Source organism: Rhinolophus ferrumequinum, chromosome 6 (assembly GCF_004115265.2).
Source record: "Rhinolophus ferrumequinum isolate MPI-CBG mRhiFer1 chromosome 6, mRhiFer1_v1.p, whole genome shotgun sequence".
NCBI classification, from domain to species: Eukaryota; Metazoa; Chordata; class Mammalia; order Chiroptera; family Rhinolophidae; genus Rhinolophus; species Rhinolophus ferrumequinum.
This window is the reverse complement of record NC_046289.1, coordinates 4,619,460-4,637,314: the sequence shown is the minus strand read 5'-3', so window position 1 is coordinate 4,637,314 and position 17,855 is coordinate 4,619,460. Positions and strand designations below refer to the sequence as shown.

At 53.6% G+C, this 17,855-nt stretch overlaps 1 protein-coding gene and 1 non-coding gene across 7 annotated transcripts in view; one reads left to right on the top strand and one right to left on the bottom strand.

Moving 5' to 3' along the window:
* Window positions 1-17,855, top strand: part of HHIPL1 (HHIP like 1) — a 46,642-nt gene that overhangs the window by 13,841 nt on the left and 14,946 nt on the right. For 2 of the 6 annotated variants that reach the window (XM_033109373.1, XM_033109372.1), the window contains 2 exons: window positions 1,312-1,787; window positions 15,383-16,029. In XM_033109373.1, coding sequence (XP_032965264.1) covers window positions 15,479-16,029 — 551 coding nt within the window. In that variant the 5' untranslated portion in view covers window positions 1,312-1,787; window positions 15,383-15,478. Of the gene's footprint in view, window positions 1-1,311; window positions 1,788-4,371; window positions 4,467-8,189; window positions 8,291-8,397; window positions 8,565-8,729; window positions 9,012-15,382; window positions 16,030-17,855 lie in introns of those variants that run through there. The other 4 variants (XM_033109371.1, XM_033109370.1, XM_033109374.1 and 1 more) reach the window with 4 other exon arrangements.
* TRNAK-CUU (transfer RNA lysine (anticodon CUU)) lies at window positions 6,603-6,676 on the bottom strand. The gene has a single exon. It is a non-coding gene; the product is annotated as a tRNA-Lys (tRNA).

Below are 17,855 nucleotides of genomic sequence, written 5' to 3'. Positions count from 1 at the left end.
ATAATTATTATTATTACTGAGGGCAGTGCTCCAGGCAGGCAGGTCAGGGTGACTGCATCATTGGAGCCAAGTGCCTGGCCAGGGCCCATAATTAGTCAGGTCCCAGCTGGCCCCAGGACTATGCTAAAGATGTGAGGCCCCCATCATGTGGCCTGGGTCTGTCCCCCCACCCTCCATCAGATCCTGGGCTCAGGCACAAACTCCAACCCATCTGCTCCTGGAAGCATTTGGTGATGCACCCGGTGGAGATGAATGGGAAGCCTGAAAATTCAACCAGAGGCACTCAATGTACAAAGCACAGCCCCCTGCCCCCTCCCCAAGCTAAGTATCCCTACTCCAAAAGGCAGTGTGTCCTGCTGGTTAAGAGCACGGGCCCGGTCTGCTGGGCTCAAATCCTCCCTGTGTGGCCCTGGACAAGTGACTTGGCCTGTTTCTCCACTGTGAGGACTGAGTGTGCTAGAACTATGCGGGCCCACGTCGGCGCTCAGGAAATGTCTGTATCCGCATCCCTCCAGCAGGTGCAGCTGTCTGTCCTGATGCGGGAAGAGAAGTGGGCTCCCCACCACCGACTTTACAGGTGATTCTGACTCTGGGATAGCTGGCCTCAAGTGTGGTAACAGAACGGCAGCTGTGGCTCGGACAGTCCTGGGGCCCCGGTGGGCACTGGCTCTGGGCTGGTGAAGCAGCTGGGCGGTCCGGGTCCCTGTGTTTGTGATCCCTGGGCCTCCTGGTTCCCACGGAGCTGAGAGGCCACAGAGGAGCCTGCCAAACAGGTTCCTGGCTTCCCAGCTTCCCAGCTTCCAGCTCCATCCTGTTCTGGTCTGTCCTGTCAGGTGGGACCAATGGAAAGAGGTGGAAACTGCCCAAGACCACTGCAGGCCCCTGAGACACCCAGCTGTCCGAGCTCTGGGCTTGCAGGCCAAGTCTGCAGCTTCAGGATGGGGGAATCTGGTACCTGTGTCAGGCCAGAGCTGGCCCTGTGGGCTCCCAACAGGATGGGTGCTGGCGTGCAGCCTGCCCGAAAGGGATGGCTGTGCAGGCATAGGGTTGGGAAGGGCGAGGGCACCCCAGACAGAGGCACCAGCATGAGCAGGAGAGACAGGCTTGCAAGGAGACAGGCAAATGGACAGAGCAGAGGACATGAGGTCCCCCAGCGAGTTTTGCTAAGGCAGGCTGGGCCCAGGTGCTGAGGGGATGGTGTGAGTGGGGCAGGTGAGCGTGTGGCTCCGCGGGTAGGACAACCTCTTCCTCTCTGTCTTCTCTGAATGAAAAGTACGACAAAGATTGCTTTTAACTTTTTATTCTTTTCAGGAGAGGTGTGTGGGGTCACAGGTGACCTCAGCTTCTTGTCCCCATATTCCGGACAAGGAGGATGGAGGAAGAAGCACTGTCTGGAAATCCAAAACGCAGAAGTCCAGCCCACGTGCTTTTCTCCCTCCCCCTGCGGATCCTCCGCCTTTGACCTGATCACCTCTGGACATCGTTGGGCCACCAGCGGGATGAGGTAGCTCCATGGAGCCCCCTGGTGGCCTGAAGAGTTGTTGCGGCCACAAGGGCCGGGGCGGGCTCATTCCCTGACATCCACTGAACTACGTAGGACCTTTCTCGTGACCCAGACTGGTGCCAGGAGCTTCTCTGGGTGCCGACAGGAAAACGTCGTCTCCCAACAGCCCTGTAATGTGGGCGTCACCCCCATGTTATACATGTGGACACCTAGAGGGGACAGTCCCATATCATCAGGCTGCTGCTGAAAATCCATTGTCAGGGAAACAAGCAAGAGGCAGACCGTAAGTGAAAAATAACATGAACGTGTATTCGTTTAAAAATAGAGTGCCTGCATAGACTGTGGAAGATCACGCGAGAACCTGAGAGCTTCTGCACTTCCCGGAAGCAGAATCAGGGGGCTGGGGGCGTAGGCTGGAAGGAGCTCTCATCACAGGGTTTAGTTTTGTGTTTTTTTGATTTTTTTAATGACATAGACGTATTGCCTATACTTAAAAATACATGAAAGATTGAAGTATTCATGGACATTCAATGGCAGAAAGGAACTTGGAAGTGACCAAATGTTCTCCCAGTTACAGCGGCGCTGACAGGAGCTGCTCAGCACCTGCTTGTATGCCCCCAGTGGTGGGGTGCTTACCTCTTAACAGGCCAACTCGTAATCGGGAAAGACCCTCTCTCCGTGGACTGAAATCTTTCTGCCTGGTTTAACCTCTTCCTCCTGAGGTGATCTTTTCGGTGTCTGTAGAATGTCTAGGATTGGCTGAGCGCCTCCTGGGTGCCAGGGGCCATGGTTTCTGATCCCAATGAGCCCAGAGTCCAGTTTCTGGAATCTATGCAATGGGTGGGATTCTGAGGCCACTGGCTACAAGCCCTGGCCAAAGCAGCACTTGCCTACCACACACTGGGCAGGTGGCTGTTTGTAACAACAGAGAGGAGGCCTTATTGCCCAAAGCCTCTGGCCATGCACAGTACCCACAGTTCATTGCGTCACATCCTCTACCCCCACTTCCTGCTGTCTGGTCTCTTCAGAAATGCCTCAGTGATAGGCAGGTCATGCCCTTGCATTGGGGTGCTCTAGTCGGATACATCTGACTGGTCATCCATTCTCCACCTCGCTGAGCCTCAGTTTCACCATCTGTAAAATGGGGTTAATAATAATACTCACCCTGGAAGGTTGCTATGAGGACCAAGCGAGATAAAAGTAATATGCACTGGAGGGTGTGAGTAGGAGCCAGGGTAGGTAATGGAGGAGAAGAGACTGCCCAAGATCACTGCTAGTAAGTGGGCAGGATGTCGGGGAGCAGGGAGCTGGGGCTCCTGGGTGCAATAGGTCCTGTCTCACTTTACTAGGACTACCATAACAAAGTACCACAGACTGGGTGACTCAAACAAGAGAAACTTATTCTTTTGTGGTTCCAGAAGCTACAAATCTAAAATTAAGGTGTCAGCAGGGCTGGTTCTTTCTGAGGACTGGGGAAGGAGAATCTGAGCCTGTCCTGGAGCAAGGCTATAGCTCTCACCTCTGGGAGCCTAGCAGGATAAGAGCAAAGCTGGCATTTATTCCTCAGGGGACTGGGGGATGAGGGAAGGGAGGCTGTGCTGAGCTCCCCAGAAGGTTCCTCATAGTCAGCTCCTGAAAAATCTCCCAGCCACAGGCCCCTCTAGGGAAGTGTGCTCAGGGGCTCAGAGTGTGCAAATGTCTTCCCCTGGGCTTCTAAGCAAGAGCCTGGGTGGGCCTCTATCTGGGGCTGGAGGTGGAGGTGCCTCTGCCCTAGAGGGGTTGGGAGTGGGGACAACATCTGTCAGACCTCTTGGCGGGCGGGGGCCCTTCCTTTACATTTCCCACCTAACTCTTCTCCAGACCTGCCAGGGCGAGATGCCATTCCTTTTTACAGGTCAGGAAACAGAGAGGTGAGTGTCCTGGCTTAGATGTGTAGCAAGGCAACAGATTAGAATAGTGTTAAAAGGTGTGCTGGAAAAATTGGAAGACTTATAAGAGCGAATAAATGAACCAGGCTTTGGCCGCAGGACTTCTTTCTAAGAGCCTTTAGCAAAGAGGTGCGTCTTGAATCTTCAGCAGGGGCTTGGAACATGGTGTTTCTCAAACTTACCTGACTGTGGCACCCTATGTAGCCCCAGCCCCTGATGAAAGCACCCAAAACCCATACTCTACAGAACAGAGCGTGGGAAATGTCTGAAGGCAGCATTTGAAATTGGAATCCCCCAGAACCGCTGGGCCAGTTAGCAGGTTGCAGAGCCGGGACGCAAACCCAGTGCTCTGGATTGCTAACCCACATCGCCTCACACTGCGGCTCACAGTTCCTCATGTTTCAAAACAGATTTAAGACATCTGAAGCAGATGTAGTCAAGTATTCACGTGGCTGAAGTCTGGTGGTGTGTTCTTGGGTGTTCTTTCTTCTCTCCTTTATAATTTTCTGTAGGTGTAAAATGTCTACAAAAGCCGCCTGCTTTTGTAGGGGCCCCAGGCCCCTTGCCTGGCCATGATCCCCATCACACAGGTAGTCAGGCTCCCAGGGTGGCAGAGCGATGACTAACTCGCACCCCAGCGCATAAGACGACTCCTAGCACATTCTCTGGCTGTGGCTGAGTGGCCTAGGAGGCCAGGGCTGCTACCCTGAGACAGGGAGGCAGGTGGCCCAGTGGGCAAACAGGCTGCCTCATGGCCTTTCTTCCTCCTCATTCTGGACAAGGAACTAATGACCATGTAATTAGCAGATGTCTGGTCTGCAGGAGCCGACGCATGGCTGCCCACACTGACCCAGTCTGGCCGAAGAGGCTTTGGATGTTGTACTGCCCTGCGTGTCCTAGTTCTGGCAGCCGGTGGTGCCCACTAGGCTCCTGGAAATGTGGGCAGAGCTCCTAGACCTTCAGAACCAATGGGCTGGGACCCAGAGCGGCCAGCAGTGGCCTGGTCTTATCTCTTCCCCACCCCCACTCAAGAGGTATGGAAACTGGGGTTGAGAGTTGGGGGAGGGTCCTGCATGGGGTCAGGGAGGGGAGATTACAGCAGGGCTGGGTGTCTACCTCGTGCTAGGCGGGGCCTGGATGGGCGAGAAGGCAGCCTTTGTGAGCCCTGAATCATCTGCTGACAGCACAAAGCCAATGTTTGGGGAAGCAAATCCGGAGGTTTTCTCAGCCACAGGACTGGCTTCCGTGGCTGTTTCCATCAGACAGGGCTTGAGGGTACATCAGCTCAAATGATCAGCTTTGTCCCTGCTGCTGACATTGTCCTTCCCCCACCTTCCCATAAACATCCCTGGCTCCAGAGGCATTTGGTGAAATTGTCCAGGCCATCTAGCCTGTGGCTACAGGCTATGGCAGGAGCTCAGGCCCTGATAGCAAAGTCAGAGCATTCGTTCATTCATTCATTCATTCATTCATCCACTCATCCATTCATTCATCCTTTTGTCCATACATGTGCTTATTTGTTCATAAAAACAATAAAATGCCCAGCATGTGCCAGACACCTTACCCTTGGGGTTCAACAGCCAGTAGGGACTAGAGGACTCCATTCTGGCTTCTATTACTGAAGTTTGTTTTGTCTGAAATTAATGTAGCTACTCCAGGTTTCTTTTTAGTGGTAACATGACGTATCAGTCTCCATCCCTTTATTTTTTTTTTAATTTTTTAATTTTAATTTTCTTTTAACAGTGTGTACTTCCAGGACTATTTTTTTTTCCCAAGTCAAGTTGTTGTTTCAATCTTAGTTGTGGAGGGTGCCGTTCAGCTTCAAGTTGTTGTCCTTTCAGTCTTAGTTGTGGAGGGCGCAGCCCAGCTCCAGGTCCATTTGCCGTTTTCAATCTTATTTGCAGGGGCCACAGCCCACCATCCCTTGCGGGAGTCGAACCGGCAACCTTGTGGTTGAGAGCCCACTGGCCCATGTGGGAATCGAACCGGCAGCCTTCGGAGTTAGGAGCACGGAGCTTCGACTGCCTGAGCTACCGGGCCGGCCCCTTCATCCCTTTATTTTTAACATGAGTCTTCATATTTAAAGTGATTTCTTGTAAACAACCTATAGTAGGGCCTTGTTTTTTATCCACTCTGATAGTCTACGAGTATGTCTTTTATTTATTTATTTATTTATTTTTAATTTCTTTTTAAGGAGGGCTCAGATCACGGTGGCCCATGCAGGGATCGAACTGGCAACCTTGGAGTTATTAGCACCATGCTCCAACCACCTAAGCCACTTGGCCAGCCCAATTATACTTCTTTTAAAAGTTATTTTAGTGGTTGCTCTGGCACATGCAATTTACATTTTGTTTATGCTGTAATTTTTTTATTAATAGACTTTATTTTAGAACAACTTTACATGTACAGAAAATTTTGAGCAAATAGTACAGAGGAAATATACACTTTAAAAAAAAGATTTTATTGGGGAAGGGGAACAGGACTTTATTGGGGAACAGTGTGTACTTCCAGAACTTTTTTCCAAGTCAAGTTGTTATCCTTTCAATCTTAGTTGTGGAGGGTACCGTTCAGCTTCAAGTTGTTGTCCTTTCAGTCTTAGGTGGAGGGCGCAGCTGAGCTCCAGGTCCAGGTCCAGTTGCCGTTGCTAGTTGCAGGGGGCAGAGCCCACCATCCCTTGTGGGAGTCGAGGAATCGAACCAGTAACCTTGTGGTTGAGAGCCCACTGGCCCATGTGGGAATCGAACCGGCAGCCTTCGGAGTTAGGAGCATGGAACTCTAACTGCCTGAGGCACCGGGCCGGTCCCTGTCATTCATTTTAGAAAATTCTCAGCCGTTATTACTTCAAATACTTCTGCTCCATTCTCTCTTTCTGGTTTTCCAATCACACAGATGTTATAACCTTTGAAATTGTGCCACACTTCTTGGATGTTCTGTTCTGTTTGTTTTTTTTTTAACTTTTTTTCCCCTTCTTTGTCAATTAATTTGGGAAGTTTCTATTGACGTATCTTCAAGTTCACTGATTTTCCCCTTGGCCATGTCCAGCCCACTGATGGACTCATCAAAGGCATTTTTTTAAAAAAGTTTTATTTATTTAAGTGTGTTTTTCCAGGACCCATCAGTTCCAAGTCACGTAGTTGTTTCAATCTAGTTGTGGAGGGCGCAGCTCACAGTGGCTCATGCGGGGATCGAACCGGCAACCTTGTTGTTAAGAGCACTATGCTCTAACCAACTGAGCTAACCAGCCACCCCCAAAGGCATTCTTCATTTCTGTTACAGTGTTTTTGATTTCTACCATTTCTTTTTATTTTTTTCTTCAAGTTTCCATCTCTCTGATGACACTGCACATCTGTTTTTGCATGTTGTCAACTTTTTCCACTAGAGCCCTTAACATATTAATCATAGTTATTTTCAATTCCCTGCCTGATAGTTCCAAATTCTGTGTCTTCCCCTGAGTCTAGCTCTGATGATTTTTCCCCATCAGACTGGGTCTTTTCTTGTCATTTAGCATGCCACGTAACTTTTTCTTGAAAGCCAGACATGATCTACTGGGCAACAGGAATTGAAATAGACTGTTGGTGTGAAGATTTATGTGATCTGGCTAGGGATTGCTAGTGTTTAATCTCTGCTGCAGCTGTAGGAGCTAGTGGCTGCAAATTCCTCTGCTGTCCTCCTTTTTCCCATTCTCTTTGAGATTTCCTAAGAACCCCACCTTAGATAGAGTGTGTGTCTTGTACCTCTTGGGGCTGCAACCCTGTTACTATACTAGAAGCCTGTTGAGGTGGTAGTAAGGAGTTGGGAGGAGAAATGTTCCATAGCCGTATGTCCCTGGGCTGTGACATTCACTAGTGTTTCTTAGTTTCCCTCCCTTAGTTAAGACAGGAAGATTAGAAGGGGCTGGATTTGGGGAAATGCCTTCCCTCAGGGTAGATAGGTTCTGGTAAAGCCATTTCCCCTGGAGAATTGCCTTTGCTATGGAGAATGCTGTGGGTATATTTCACAGTGATGACTTTCTCCCTCCCCCTGCAAGAGCCATGAGGAGGCCTTGGGTGTGGGGGGGTGGTCCTGGAGGTAAAAATCACAAAATCTTGCCCCCCTCCTTTGGACTGTGAATCCCTATCCCCCGAGTTTCTCAACGTCATACTAGTGCACACTCGGCCCACAGCAATTCATCAGAACTCCCATTTTAGCCATCCTACCAGTTTATGGCTCCAGCAACTTCTCCTGATGAGCAGATCTCGACTGAGACTGGATTTGTTTGTCTCTCCAGGTTTGGGGGTATTGGTGGACCCTCAGACCTCAGTTCTCTAACTGGTCTAAGAAAAGTCATTGATTTTCAGTTTGTTCAGCTTTTTTCCTATTGGCAGAGAGGTGTGATGGCTTCCAAGCTCCTTATGTATCAGAACAGAAATGGAGATGCTCGTGTTTTCAAGTACCAGCTTGCTGTGTGAGCTGGGCAAGCTCCTGATTACCCTGTGTTCTGTCATCTGTATAATGGGACCCACAATCCAGGGGAATGGTATAGGGCAGAAGCCGGGCCAAGAGCTGCAGGATGGAGAGCTGAAGGCCCACCCAGGAGGCATGCAGTGTGGGAGGGAGCAGGCCCAGCAGTCCTGTGCTGTAGCAGAATCTGCTGGCTCAAGAGGGAAGAAAGGGAAGAAGCTTGGGGTGGGGTCCAAGAGTGGACTCTGGAGGCTGCCCCAGTCTTCCTCCCCACACCCCCGCCAAGGTTTCACTTCTACTTGTGATTCCCCGAGCAACAATGCCTACCCTTTGTACAGCTGCACCCCCATTATTAGGCGATTTCGTGAGAATTCCCAGCCATCCTCTCTATTGTGACCTTCCCCTGGCCTGGTTAGAGGTAGGACTGGAACCCCAGGGTCCAGGCCTCCCTCCCGGGGCTCCTGGGCTAAATAGCGCCTGAGGTTGGAAGCTGTGTCCCAGGCAGCACGGGAAACAGTCCGCACCAGGGGCCCCAGGAGGCAGGCCCACTGCCATTGTCCTTGGAAAGGCTCTGGGTCTAGGAGGAAGAGGCTGCCGGATCAGAGCAGCCGGAACAGAGGTTGTGCGGTGTTCGAGTTCTGTACCGTGCCCCTCTTCCTTCTTCAGTCCCACCAGGGTGTCCCGCACCAGAGGTGACTATCTTGCAGGGCAGATCCCCAAACTCGAGGCCCTGCTGGGTGGCCCCCCTTTCCCCGCTCAGCGATCGTCCTGGGAGGGTGCCGGCGAGGCGGGAGGCGGGCGCTCGGGGCGCGGCCGACAGCTCCCCTGGGGCCGGGGCGGAGCGGGGCGGCGGCGGCATGGCGGGCGGGCGAGCCGGGGCCGGGGCCGGGGCCGGAGCGCTGCTGGCGCTGCTGGCTCTGCGGGTGCTCCGGACAGCGACGCACCCGCAGTGCCTGGACTTCAGGCCGCCCTTCCGGCCTCCGCAGCCGCTGCGCTTCTGCGCGCAGTACTCGGCCTTCGGCTGCTGCGCTGCAGAGCAGGACGCGGAGCTGGCCGGCCGCTTTGGGGCCCTGGCGGCGCGCGTGGACGCCGGCTTGTGGGCCTCGTGCGCCGGCTACGCGCTCGACCTGCTGTGCCAGGTGAGCGGGCGCGCGGGCGGCGGTAGGGCGCGCGCCTGGGACCCGTTCGCCCAGCCGTGGGCGGCGGCGGTGGCAACACCACTGGGCGAGGATTATGGGTAGGCAGTGGGCTTTGGACCCCGAGTCCCCCAGAGGGAGTAAGTCGGCCCAGAACGAGGGGACAGGCATCCTGGGACGGCCAAGGCTTTGCCATTCACTGGCTTTGTGACTTGGGCCTTCTGTGGGCCTCAGTTTCCCCTCCTGAAGCAGGAGTCCGGACAGATGCTGTCATCACTCCCTCAGCATTTAGGGGATCCTCTGTCCGGGGATCTCCCAGTGCCCCGTCCCAGGGAGCCCGCCCCCAATTGTCGGGGAACCAGGGTGGGAAGCCTTTGTTCCACTCAGCGCTCCCTGGCGTTGTCCCAGGGGAGGTGGGAGCCCAAGGGCCTGCAGAGGGCATGGTCAATGTACTGGCCTTGGGTTTGCAGGGGGGTGGGGGGGCAGTGCTCCCAATGAGGGTCCTTCCGCTGCCCCCAGGGAGCAGTGTCAGAGCCCCGCCTGGATTCTCAGACCTTGGGTGAGCCCCAGGCCTGGGATGCCCAGGCGGCTTTGGGCCCCACCTCTGTTGGTGCTGTGGCCTCTCCCTAGGACGGTGTCCCCACCATTCAGAGGCTCACTCATCTTTCAAGACCACCTGAGTGACAACTTTTTGGTGAAACCTATCTGTCCCCATCTCCCTTCTGAGGATGGAGCCCCAGCTTCTCTTCACACGAGGTTGTGCCTTAGCTGTTCATTTTCTTCCTGCGTGGGTCTGATTCCGAATGGCTGACCGGAACCGGGTGGGTAAGGGTCAAGGCTGTTAAGCCCTAAGGTTGGCCTTGTCCCAGCACCTGGGCAGTGAGAGGACTTGGCGCTAGAGGTGTCCTGCAGGGTCAGCGCAGTATCCCAGCCTTCAGCCAGCACGGCAGGTGCTGTGGGAGAGGCAGGAGAACTGGCTTAGAATCAGACAAACTAGGGTTTGATCCTGGCTCTGCCACTTCCTGGCTGTGTGACCCTGCGCAGGTCACTGCTGCACTTTAGTTGCATCATCCTTAAAATGGGGGCAATCTTAGCAGCCCCCAGGTTTGCCACACAGGCTAAATGACATATACAAGGGGCTCAATGGACAATTCCAGTTGGATTTCTCTGCTGCCTCCTTGGCCCCCACTAGCTGCCCAGACCTGGGTGGGGACCTCGCCAGGCCGAGAGGCTGATTTAGTGAAAGCCTAGAGAGGCAGGGACTTGCTTGGGGGTCACACAGCCCAGTGGTGGCCATGGTGTGGGCAATTGGACTGCACTCATTGCTAATGTGAGCAGACCATCTGGGTGGGAAATAAGAGGGGTTGGGAGAGGATGGGGGACCCTGGGGAGCTCCAGAATGCAAAGGACGGGGGTGCTTGCCTTTTATGGACTCTGCTGAGGCCCCACTGTGCATCTCAGAGGAGCTAGAATGGTCTGGTCAAACATCTGCCTCCCTCCCCTGCCTGAGGGGTTCCTTGGGGCCAGGTCCTGTGGCCTTCTCACCTCTGATCACAGAGCAGGATTCGTGCATTCATTCCACGTTTGTTGATTGAGAACTTACTATGTGGCAAGCTCAGCAGGTCTGTGGAGGAGGAAGGAAAGGGTCAGTCCTGCTACCTCCCTGGCAATAGGGTCCCCTATTTTCTTGGGAGGCCTTCCCAGTACGGCCTGGCTTTGAGCAACCAGCAGTGGAATAGCTGCTAGCATCTCACCCCAGGTTTTTCTTCGAGTGACCTCATGTCTGGAGTGAACTTGGAGAGGGCAGCGGAGACTGGATCATGGTTTCCCTGAAGGGGCCTTGTGGGAGGCTTGGAGAGCCCTGGACGGATGGCTGTATTCTGTGAGCCAAGGCTGTGTCTGGGTTCAGCTCCTCCTGATTTCCACCACCAGGGGAGGTTGCCGAGGTACCTTATTTACAAGTTTTAGTGAAAGGCAGCAGGCATTCAGGCATTCACATCTGCCTTCGGGAGATGGACTCCAGACAGGAAAGAGAGACCATGAAAACATGCCTGCACCCACAGTCCCCTCCAGAACCTGCCCCCGCCTGGCACCCACAGCTCTTCCAGATGCCCAGAATAGCTCCTTAGCCAGAGGGTGATTGTCTTTCCTGGACCCTTCAGACCCTTTCTTGGGGCTTTCTTGGAAAGGCTACACTTTCCCTGGAAAAGTCAGGGAAGGCTTCCTGGAGGAAGGAACATTGAGTTACTTTTATTATTATTATTATTAGTAGTAGTAGTAGTAGTAGTAGTAGTAGTAGTAGTAGTAGTTTTGATAGACTATATTGTTAGAGCATTTACTGAACAAAGTAGCATATGCATAAACTTTATGAAGTTGGAATTCCTGTCCCCTTTTACAGATGAGGACATAGGCATAGAGAGGTTAGGAATTTGCCCAAGGTCACACAGGAAATGGTAGATTCAGTCTCTAGTGTGCTCTGACTCCAAAGCCCTTCTCTTAATCACTTTGCCATATTGCCTGCCTTCTTGAAGCCCCACTGTGTGCTGAGCCCTGGGTCCCATAGTCAGGGGGGTAGACATACATGCACAGAGATAATTAAGTCCTAGCTAAGCAGACCAGCTGAACCATCTCTGGCAATGGTGATGTGACAGCAGAAGTGGAGAGCTCACCCGACTAGCTACAGAATAACAGTTTGGTGAGTGTTATGTCTGAGATGTGGAGAGAGGACTGTGAAAGCATCTACAAGGGCCAGGGAGGAGTCAGGGCCCGGGGAGAATGGAGAAGTAAGAAGAGACTTTTGAGTTGGGCCTTGAGTCACGAATAGGAGTTTTCCAGATGCAGAAGTGGGCGGGGCAGGAACATCCTACAAGAGAACACTGTGCACTGTGCACTCAGTCTTCCTGAAGAATGGGGGGTGGACATAAGGAGCCTTCCGGACTCGGGACCATGAGTCAGGAGTATCAGTGACTGCACGGTGGCAGCCTTGGGGCAGTGAGGTGAGCAAGCTGTTTGCTCCTGGGTGGAATGGCCCAGGCAGCTGAGCACGACGATTCTGGGTTTGCTTTCCGTGGGTTTTCTGTCACTTGCCCCCACTGGCGACCTTCTGATTGTCCTGCTGGTCAGCAGCCATCCCTTCACCCTCTAGTCATTTCCTGCTTCTGGACTACCCAGGTCTGGGCACCAGGTTTGCACTGTGTGTCAGTAAAAGTACATCGGCCAAGAGCAAGGGCCTACCAGATCCAGTGTTTTGATGCGTGGGTGCTGGACTTCCCTGTCTCCCTAGAGACCCTCCTTACTCCCTCTCCAGTTCTAGGCTGCGCTTTGGTGAATGGAGGGCACTCAGATTAGTTTCTAGAGGTCTGTTCTGCTCCCCACTGTGTCTCTGAGTCAAGGGTGGTGCCTGGCACACAGTCAGTGCCCAGTAAACAGTTGCGGAATGAGACATTGCTGACTCATGTAGAAAGAGCCCTGGTCTGGACGTCAGAGGCCTGCGTCTGAGCCGGGCTTGGCCACTTCTTGACTTGTGACCTTTACGCATCAGTTCCTCATCTATACAATAGGAGTCACAGTGACCCTACCACACGGAGAGTCAATGAAGCATGTGTGTGCACAGACTCCCCCTGGTCCTCCCACAGCCATTGGCTGGACCACAGGAGGCTCTCGGGGGACCGTGGGGGGAGAAGTGGCACTGTAGAGGCCAGGCCCGGCCGTCGGGCCGCTTGTCAGCAGAGCGGAGCGTGTGAAATGTGGTGTCCCCGTCTGGGCCTGGGACAGTGACTGAACCTCTAAGTGCACATTACCAAGTGGCCCTCGGCCCCACAGTAGCAGTGGAGGGGCCAGGAAGACAGGCTGTGGTGTGACCAAAAGCCACAATCATGTAACGGGAGGGAGTAGCCCCTGGCCTGGAGCCTGAGAACACAGCCAAAAGGGCAGTCTGCCACCGCTGTGCTGGAGGCCTCCTGTTGGAACCTGGCCGGGCCCTGTCTGTGAGAGGGGAACACGCGGCTGTCAGCACCTCCCCTTCTGCGGGAAGAGCAGCCCCTGAGTCCTCCAGGGCCCATAGCTGAGTCAGAGCTGGCCTTGGCTGGGTGAGCTCATGATGGAGCGGTGTGTGTGTCAGACACAGACAGAAGTAATTATATCTGCTCTTGTCAGGGGCTCCGACCAAGGGAGGTGTTTAGAGAGCCCGGGGAGCTGAGGACTCTGCCCTGGGCAGGGAGGTGCCAGTAAGATGGTGCCAGGGGGTGGGTAGTTAGCAGCCAGCCAGTGGAGCTGGGAAATACTCTGCTTCTCCCTTCCTCCTGCCTGCCAACCCAAGCCTGTCCACTCTGGCTTGTGACCTTGGTCAGTGGCTTCCTTCTCTGAGTCTCTGCTTCCCCATCTGTACACACCTCTTGCCTGCAGATACCTCAAGGAGGAAATTCAGATTCACTGGAGCACCCAGCCTGGTCCTGGCCCACAGTCTGCCCAAATGCCCAGGAGCTGTTACTATTATTACTATGCTCCAAAGGTCATGGTTATTATTTAAGGCTGAATAGAATTCTGTCTACAAGGGAAGGGCATGCCTGCATAAGGGAACAGTGCATGCTAAGGTTCAGAGGTGAAAATGTCAGGAAATGGAGGGTGGGCAGGAGGCGGGGACACTGGAGATGGGGGCTGATGGCAGAGCTATGGGGAAGCTGTGGGCAGAGTGGATCAGGCGTCAGCGAGTATCTGGATATGTCTGTGTTGGCTGTCAGGCTCGGGGGAGATGGGAGGTGGGGTGGGCTCTCGGCTCTCAGAGGGCGGGTGCTGGAGGCTTGATGCTGGGGGAGGCCTGGTCAGGTTTGTTGCTTCCACCTGGGTTTCCCAAAGCAGAACCTCAGGCAAAGCTGGTGGGCTATTTTCTTATTCGACTGAGTTGCCCAGGAAGCTGGAGTGATGGGTGGAGGGGGAGCCCAGTTGAAGATGTTTCCAGCTGGCTACTGCCGAACGTGACTGATGCTTGAAGCTGCGGGCCCACGTTTCCAGGAAACCATATGAACTGTGAATCCAGACTGTTCGGGGGCAGGGAGGAAGGCAGAACAATTCAGCTGTCAGCTCCCTCCTCCCAGGGGTCAAAGGCTTGCCCCAGAGGTATTACCTCCTGCACGTTCCAAATCATGGGCACTGCATGGGGTCCACAGTGTCTCATGAATGGGGAAGCCCTTGGTGGGAGGCAAGGGGTGACCCATGGCTGTTGGGTTTTACCCTGTGAAGTTAGTGCCCAGCAGAGCTAGAATGGGGGCCACTGAGGCTGAGAGGGTCTGAAGAGGTGCCCCAGGGGTCTGATTCCTTTATCTCATGGGAAAACTGCTCTGGTAGCTGACAGAGTAGGGGCCAGCCCCTGGAGTGGAGGACAGCCCTAGGCCTGTGCCTGGGAGAGGCTGTAACAAGGTGCCCGAAGGATGAAGAAGAGGGGGACCCAGGGGCTGGGGGGTGTGAGGGCATGGGCATTATCTACGCACACACGCACACATACAGGTGCCAGCCTCCGTGGTGCTGGGGAGAGCGGGCTCGGCCTGCGACCAAGCCCAGACTCCTCCAAGATGGAATGGCACTGAATCACAGCTGGGGGGGGGGCTGCCTCAGTCTCCCCATCTGTAGCACTCTCCCCCCATGGGCTCTTGTGAGGATTAAGTGAATAATGGAGGTAGGAGCAACTTAGTCACCATTAAGGGATGGTCAGGCATGGTGGTATTCAGCAATTTCCCTCAGTACTCACCAAGAGCCTACTGTGTATGTACTGAGCATTGTCTTAGGCTCTGGGTGGGGCAGTGACCAAGACAGGCTACAGTCCTGCCCTCATGGAATTAATGTCCTGAGGAAGACAGACAATAACCATGTAAATGCATTCATTTTTATTATACTATCAAGGCATGTTAGGTGTTGCTTTCTTCTTTCATAAGCTGAGTCGGAGGCCAGGCAGAAAGGGAGGTGGTGGAAGGTGGTCAGGGAAGACCTCTGAGGAGACGGCCCTTGAGCCGGGAACTAAACACAGCAAAGGAGGCATCACATTAAAAGAGAAAGTAGATAAAAGGACCTCAGACCCTCCTGGCACACAGTAGGTGCTCAAGAGTAGCTACTGATGTTGTTGTTAGTAGTCACAGTCATAGTTGTGGTTATTTGTTCTAACAGAAGCATTAAGGCAAGAGAAAAAGAATGCCAGCAAGGAGACTTGAGGCCTGCCGTAGTTGCTGCTGTAGTTGCGACTAACCCTGCTAACAGACAGATGGACTAGTTCCCATTTCACAGATCAGCAGCCTGAGGTTCTAGGAGGTGGGGTGACCTACCCAAGGTCACACAGCTGGTAAGTGCCACCACAAAGCATCCCTGAGCTGTTCCTCTCTGCACAGGAATGCTCGCCCTATGCGGCCCATCTCTACGACGCGGAAGACCCGTCCACGCCCCTGCGGACAGTGCCCGGGCTCTGCGAGGACTACTGCCTGGACATGTGGCAAACCTGCCGGGGCCTGTTCCGCCACCTCTCACCGGACCGCGAACTCTGGGCACTGGAGGGCAACCGTGCCAAGTTCTGCCGCTACCTGTCCCTGGACGACACGGACTACTGCTTCCCGCGCCTGCTGGTCAACGAGAACCTCAACTCGAACCTGGGCCGTGTGGTGGCCGATGCCAAGGGCTGCCTGCAACTGTGCCTGGAGGAGGTGGCCAATGGGCTGCGCAACCCCGTGGCCATGGTCCATGCCTGGGACGGCACCCACCGCTTTTTCGTGGCTGAGCAGGTGGGGCTGGTGTGGGCCTACCTGCCCGACCGCTCACGGCTGGAGAAGCCCTTCCTGAACATCAGCCTGGCCGTGCTCACCTCACCCTGGGAGGGCGACGAGCGCGGCTTCCTGGGCATTGCCTTCCACCCTCGTTTCCGGCATAACGGCAAGCTCTACGTCTACTACTCGGTGGGGGTCGACTTTGACGAGTGGATCCGCATCAGCGAGTTCAGGGTCTCGGAGGATGACGGGAACACCGTGGACCACGAGTCTGAGAGGTGGCCTCCCTGGGGAGCCGGGCAGGGTGGGGGCAGGGGTGGAATTCGGCCAGTATGACCATGTCAGTTCATGCTGTGTGCCGCTCAGGTTGTTAAATGTTTGGAACATCACCCTGGGGAGGGGGCTGAACCCCATGTTCTGTTCTGGGGTCAGGGGAGGGACAGCTGCCAAGCAGATATCACAGGATCAAGTCCAGACTCCTGGTCAGGCATTTCAGATGGTCCGTTTCATTTGGTTCTCATAAAGCTCAGTGAGATTAGTATTACCTTCCCCGTTTTATAGATGAGGACATGGAAGCTTAGAGGTGAAGTGACCTGGTAGGTCACACAACCAGGAAGCATCAGAGCTGGAACCCTGGTCTGTCCGGAAAATAAACCTTGTACCAGATAATTCAATAGGCAGAATTTGATACGGGAATTAGTTACTGAGGTGTTACAAATGATGGCAGAGCAACCTGCGGAAGAAGTGAGGCAACTTTGAGTTTAATAGCTGAAGGAAGCTGCCTCCACCTCTTGGGCTGGAGGACACAGTGAGAAGGTGGGGTGACTAGAGCCCCAGAGCTGGAGCCACGCAGTGGAAGCTGAAACCATGGTGGGCCCGGGCAGGGCGAGTTAGATCCCGGGAGGAGGTGCCGTTATATTGCCAAGACACTGCCTGAAGCAGAGAGAGAGATATGGGGAGAAGTACCCTCACTTCTCCCTTTCTCCCGCACTCCAATCTCTTGCCAATGCTGTCATTGGCTGAATCTAGCTAGCAAAGAAACACGGGAAATGCAGTTTTTTGGAACTAGCCCTCTGAAGTAGAGAACAGGTAGGGGGAGGGCTAGGACCGACTGGATCTGAGGGCAAACAGGCAAATAACAATACGTCATGTGTTTGATAGAACTAAAATCTTGACATTGAAAATATAAAACGGAGAAGGAATCAAACATGCTGGCTAAGCTAATGTGGATCTTGTCCTGCAGCAGTAATTTTGACTATGAGCTTCCTGGCAGCCAGAGTAAAAGGAGACAACATAACACTCATGGTCTTATATGAGGCTGCACAACCAATTCTCCAAGAGAGACCAAGTGTATCACATGGATCTCACAGAGGGGAGACAGAGGGACAGAATGGACGTGTCTTCAATAGTGACGTTTAAAAATGTATTCCTGATAAAGACTGAAGGTGCAACACAAAATATACAAATGAACATATTTTAGAGTCAGCGTTCATTGAGGGTCCTGTGGGGGCTTCACAAGTACAAGCCTAGAACTTGACTCATGTAGGGGGAAAAGTTGGCCTGACTGGCTCAGGACAGGGCCAGGAACGAGTGGTCATCCTTTCCTGAGTCAGCTGTCAGTCTCTGTTCCCAGGGCTGGGATACCAATGGGAGGTGGACAAACCAACAGTCTAAGCTGTCCTCTCCTCGGGCGACCTGGGGTTTGGGGCTCCGTATGGCTCACCAAGTCATGTGTGCCTCACATGGAAAGGTTTCCAGTCTTGGCTCTGAAGGCCCAAAGTCCTGGGCTCAAGCTCTTGACCTTTCTGTATCTTAGTTTTTCTCATCTGTATGAATAAGAGATTGGTAAGTCACTGACCAATGCTGGAAAGTCTAAACCAGCCTAAGCACGTCAGTAAGAGGGAATTGAACACAGCTGGAGAGGAAAAGGGGAAGGTCAAGTTACCTAGAGATTAGTAACTGCACAAGTCTGTTGCCACTCATGGGCTGGAGAACAAAAGGGACAAGTTCTGTGCTGCTGAGTTTGCTACTCCTGGTACCAAGAAGTCTGGGCTGAAGCCCAGGTGTCCACACTCACCAGCGCTGTTGCCATCTCCGCAACCAC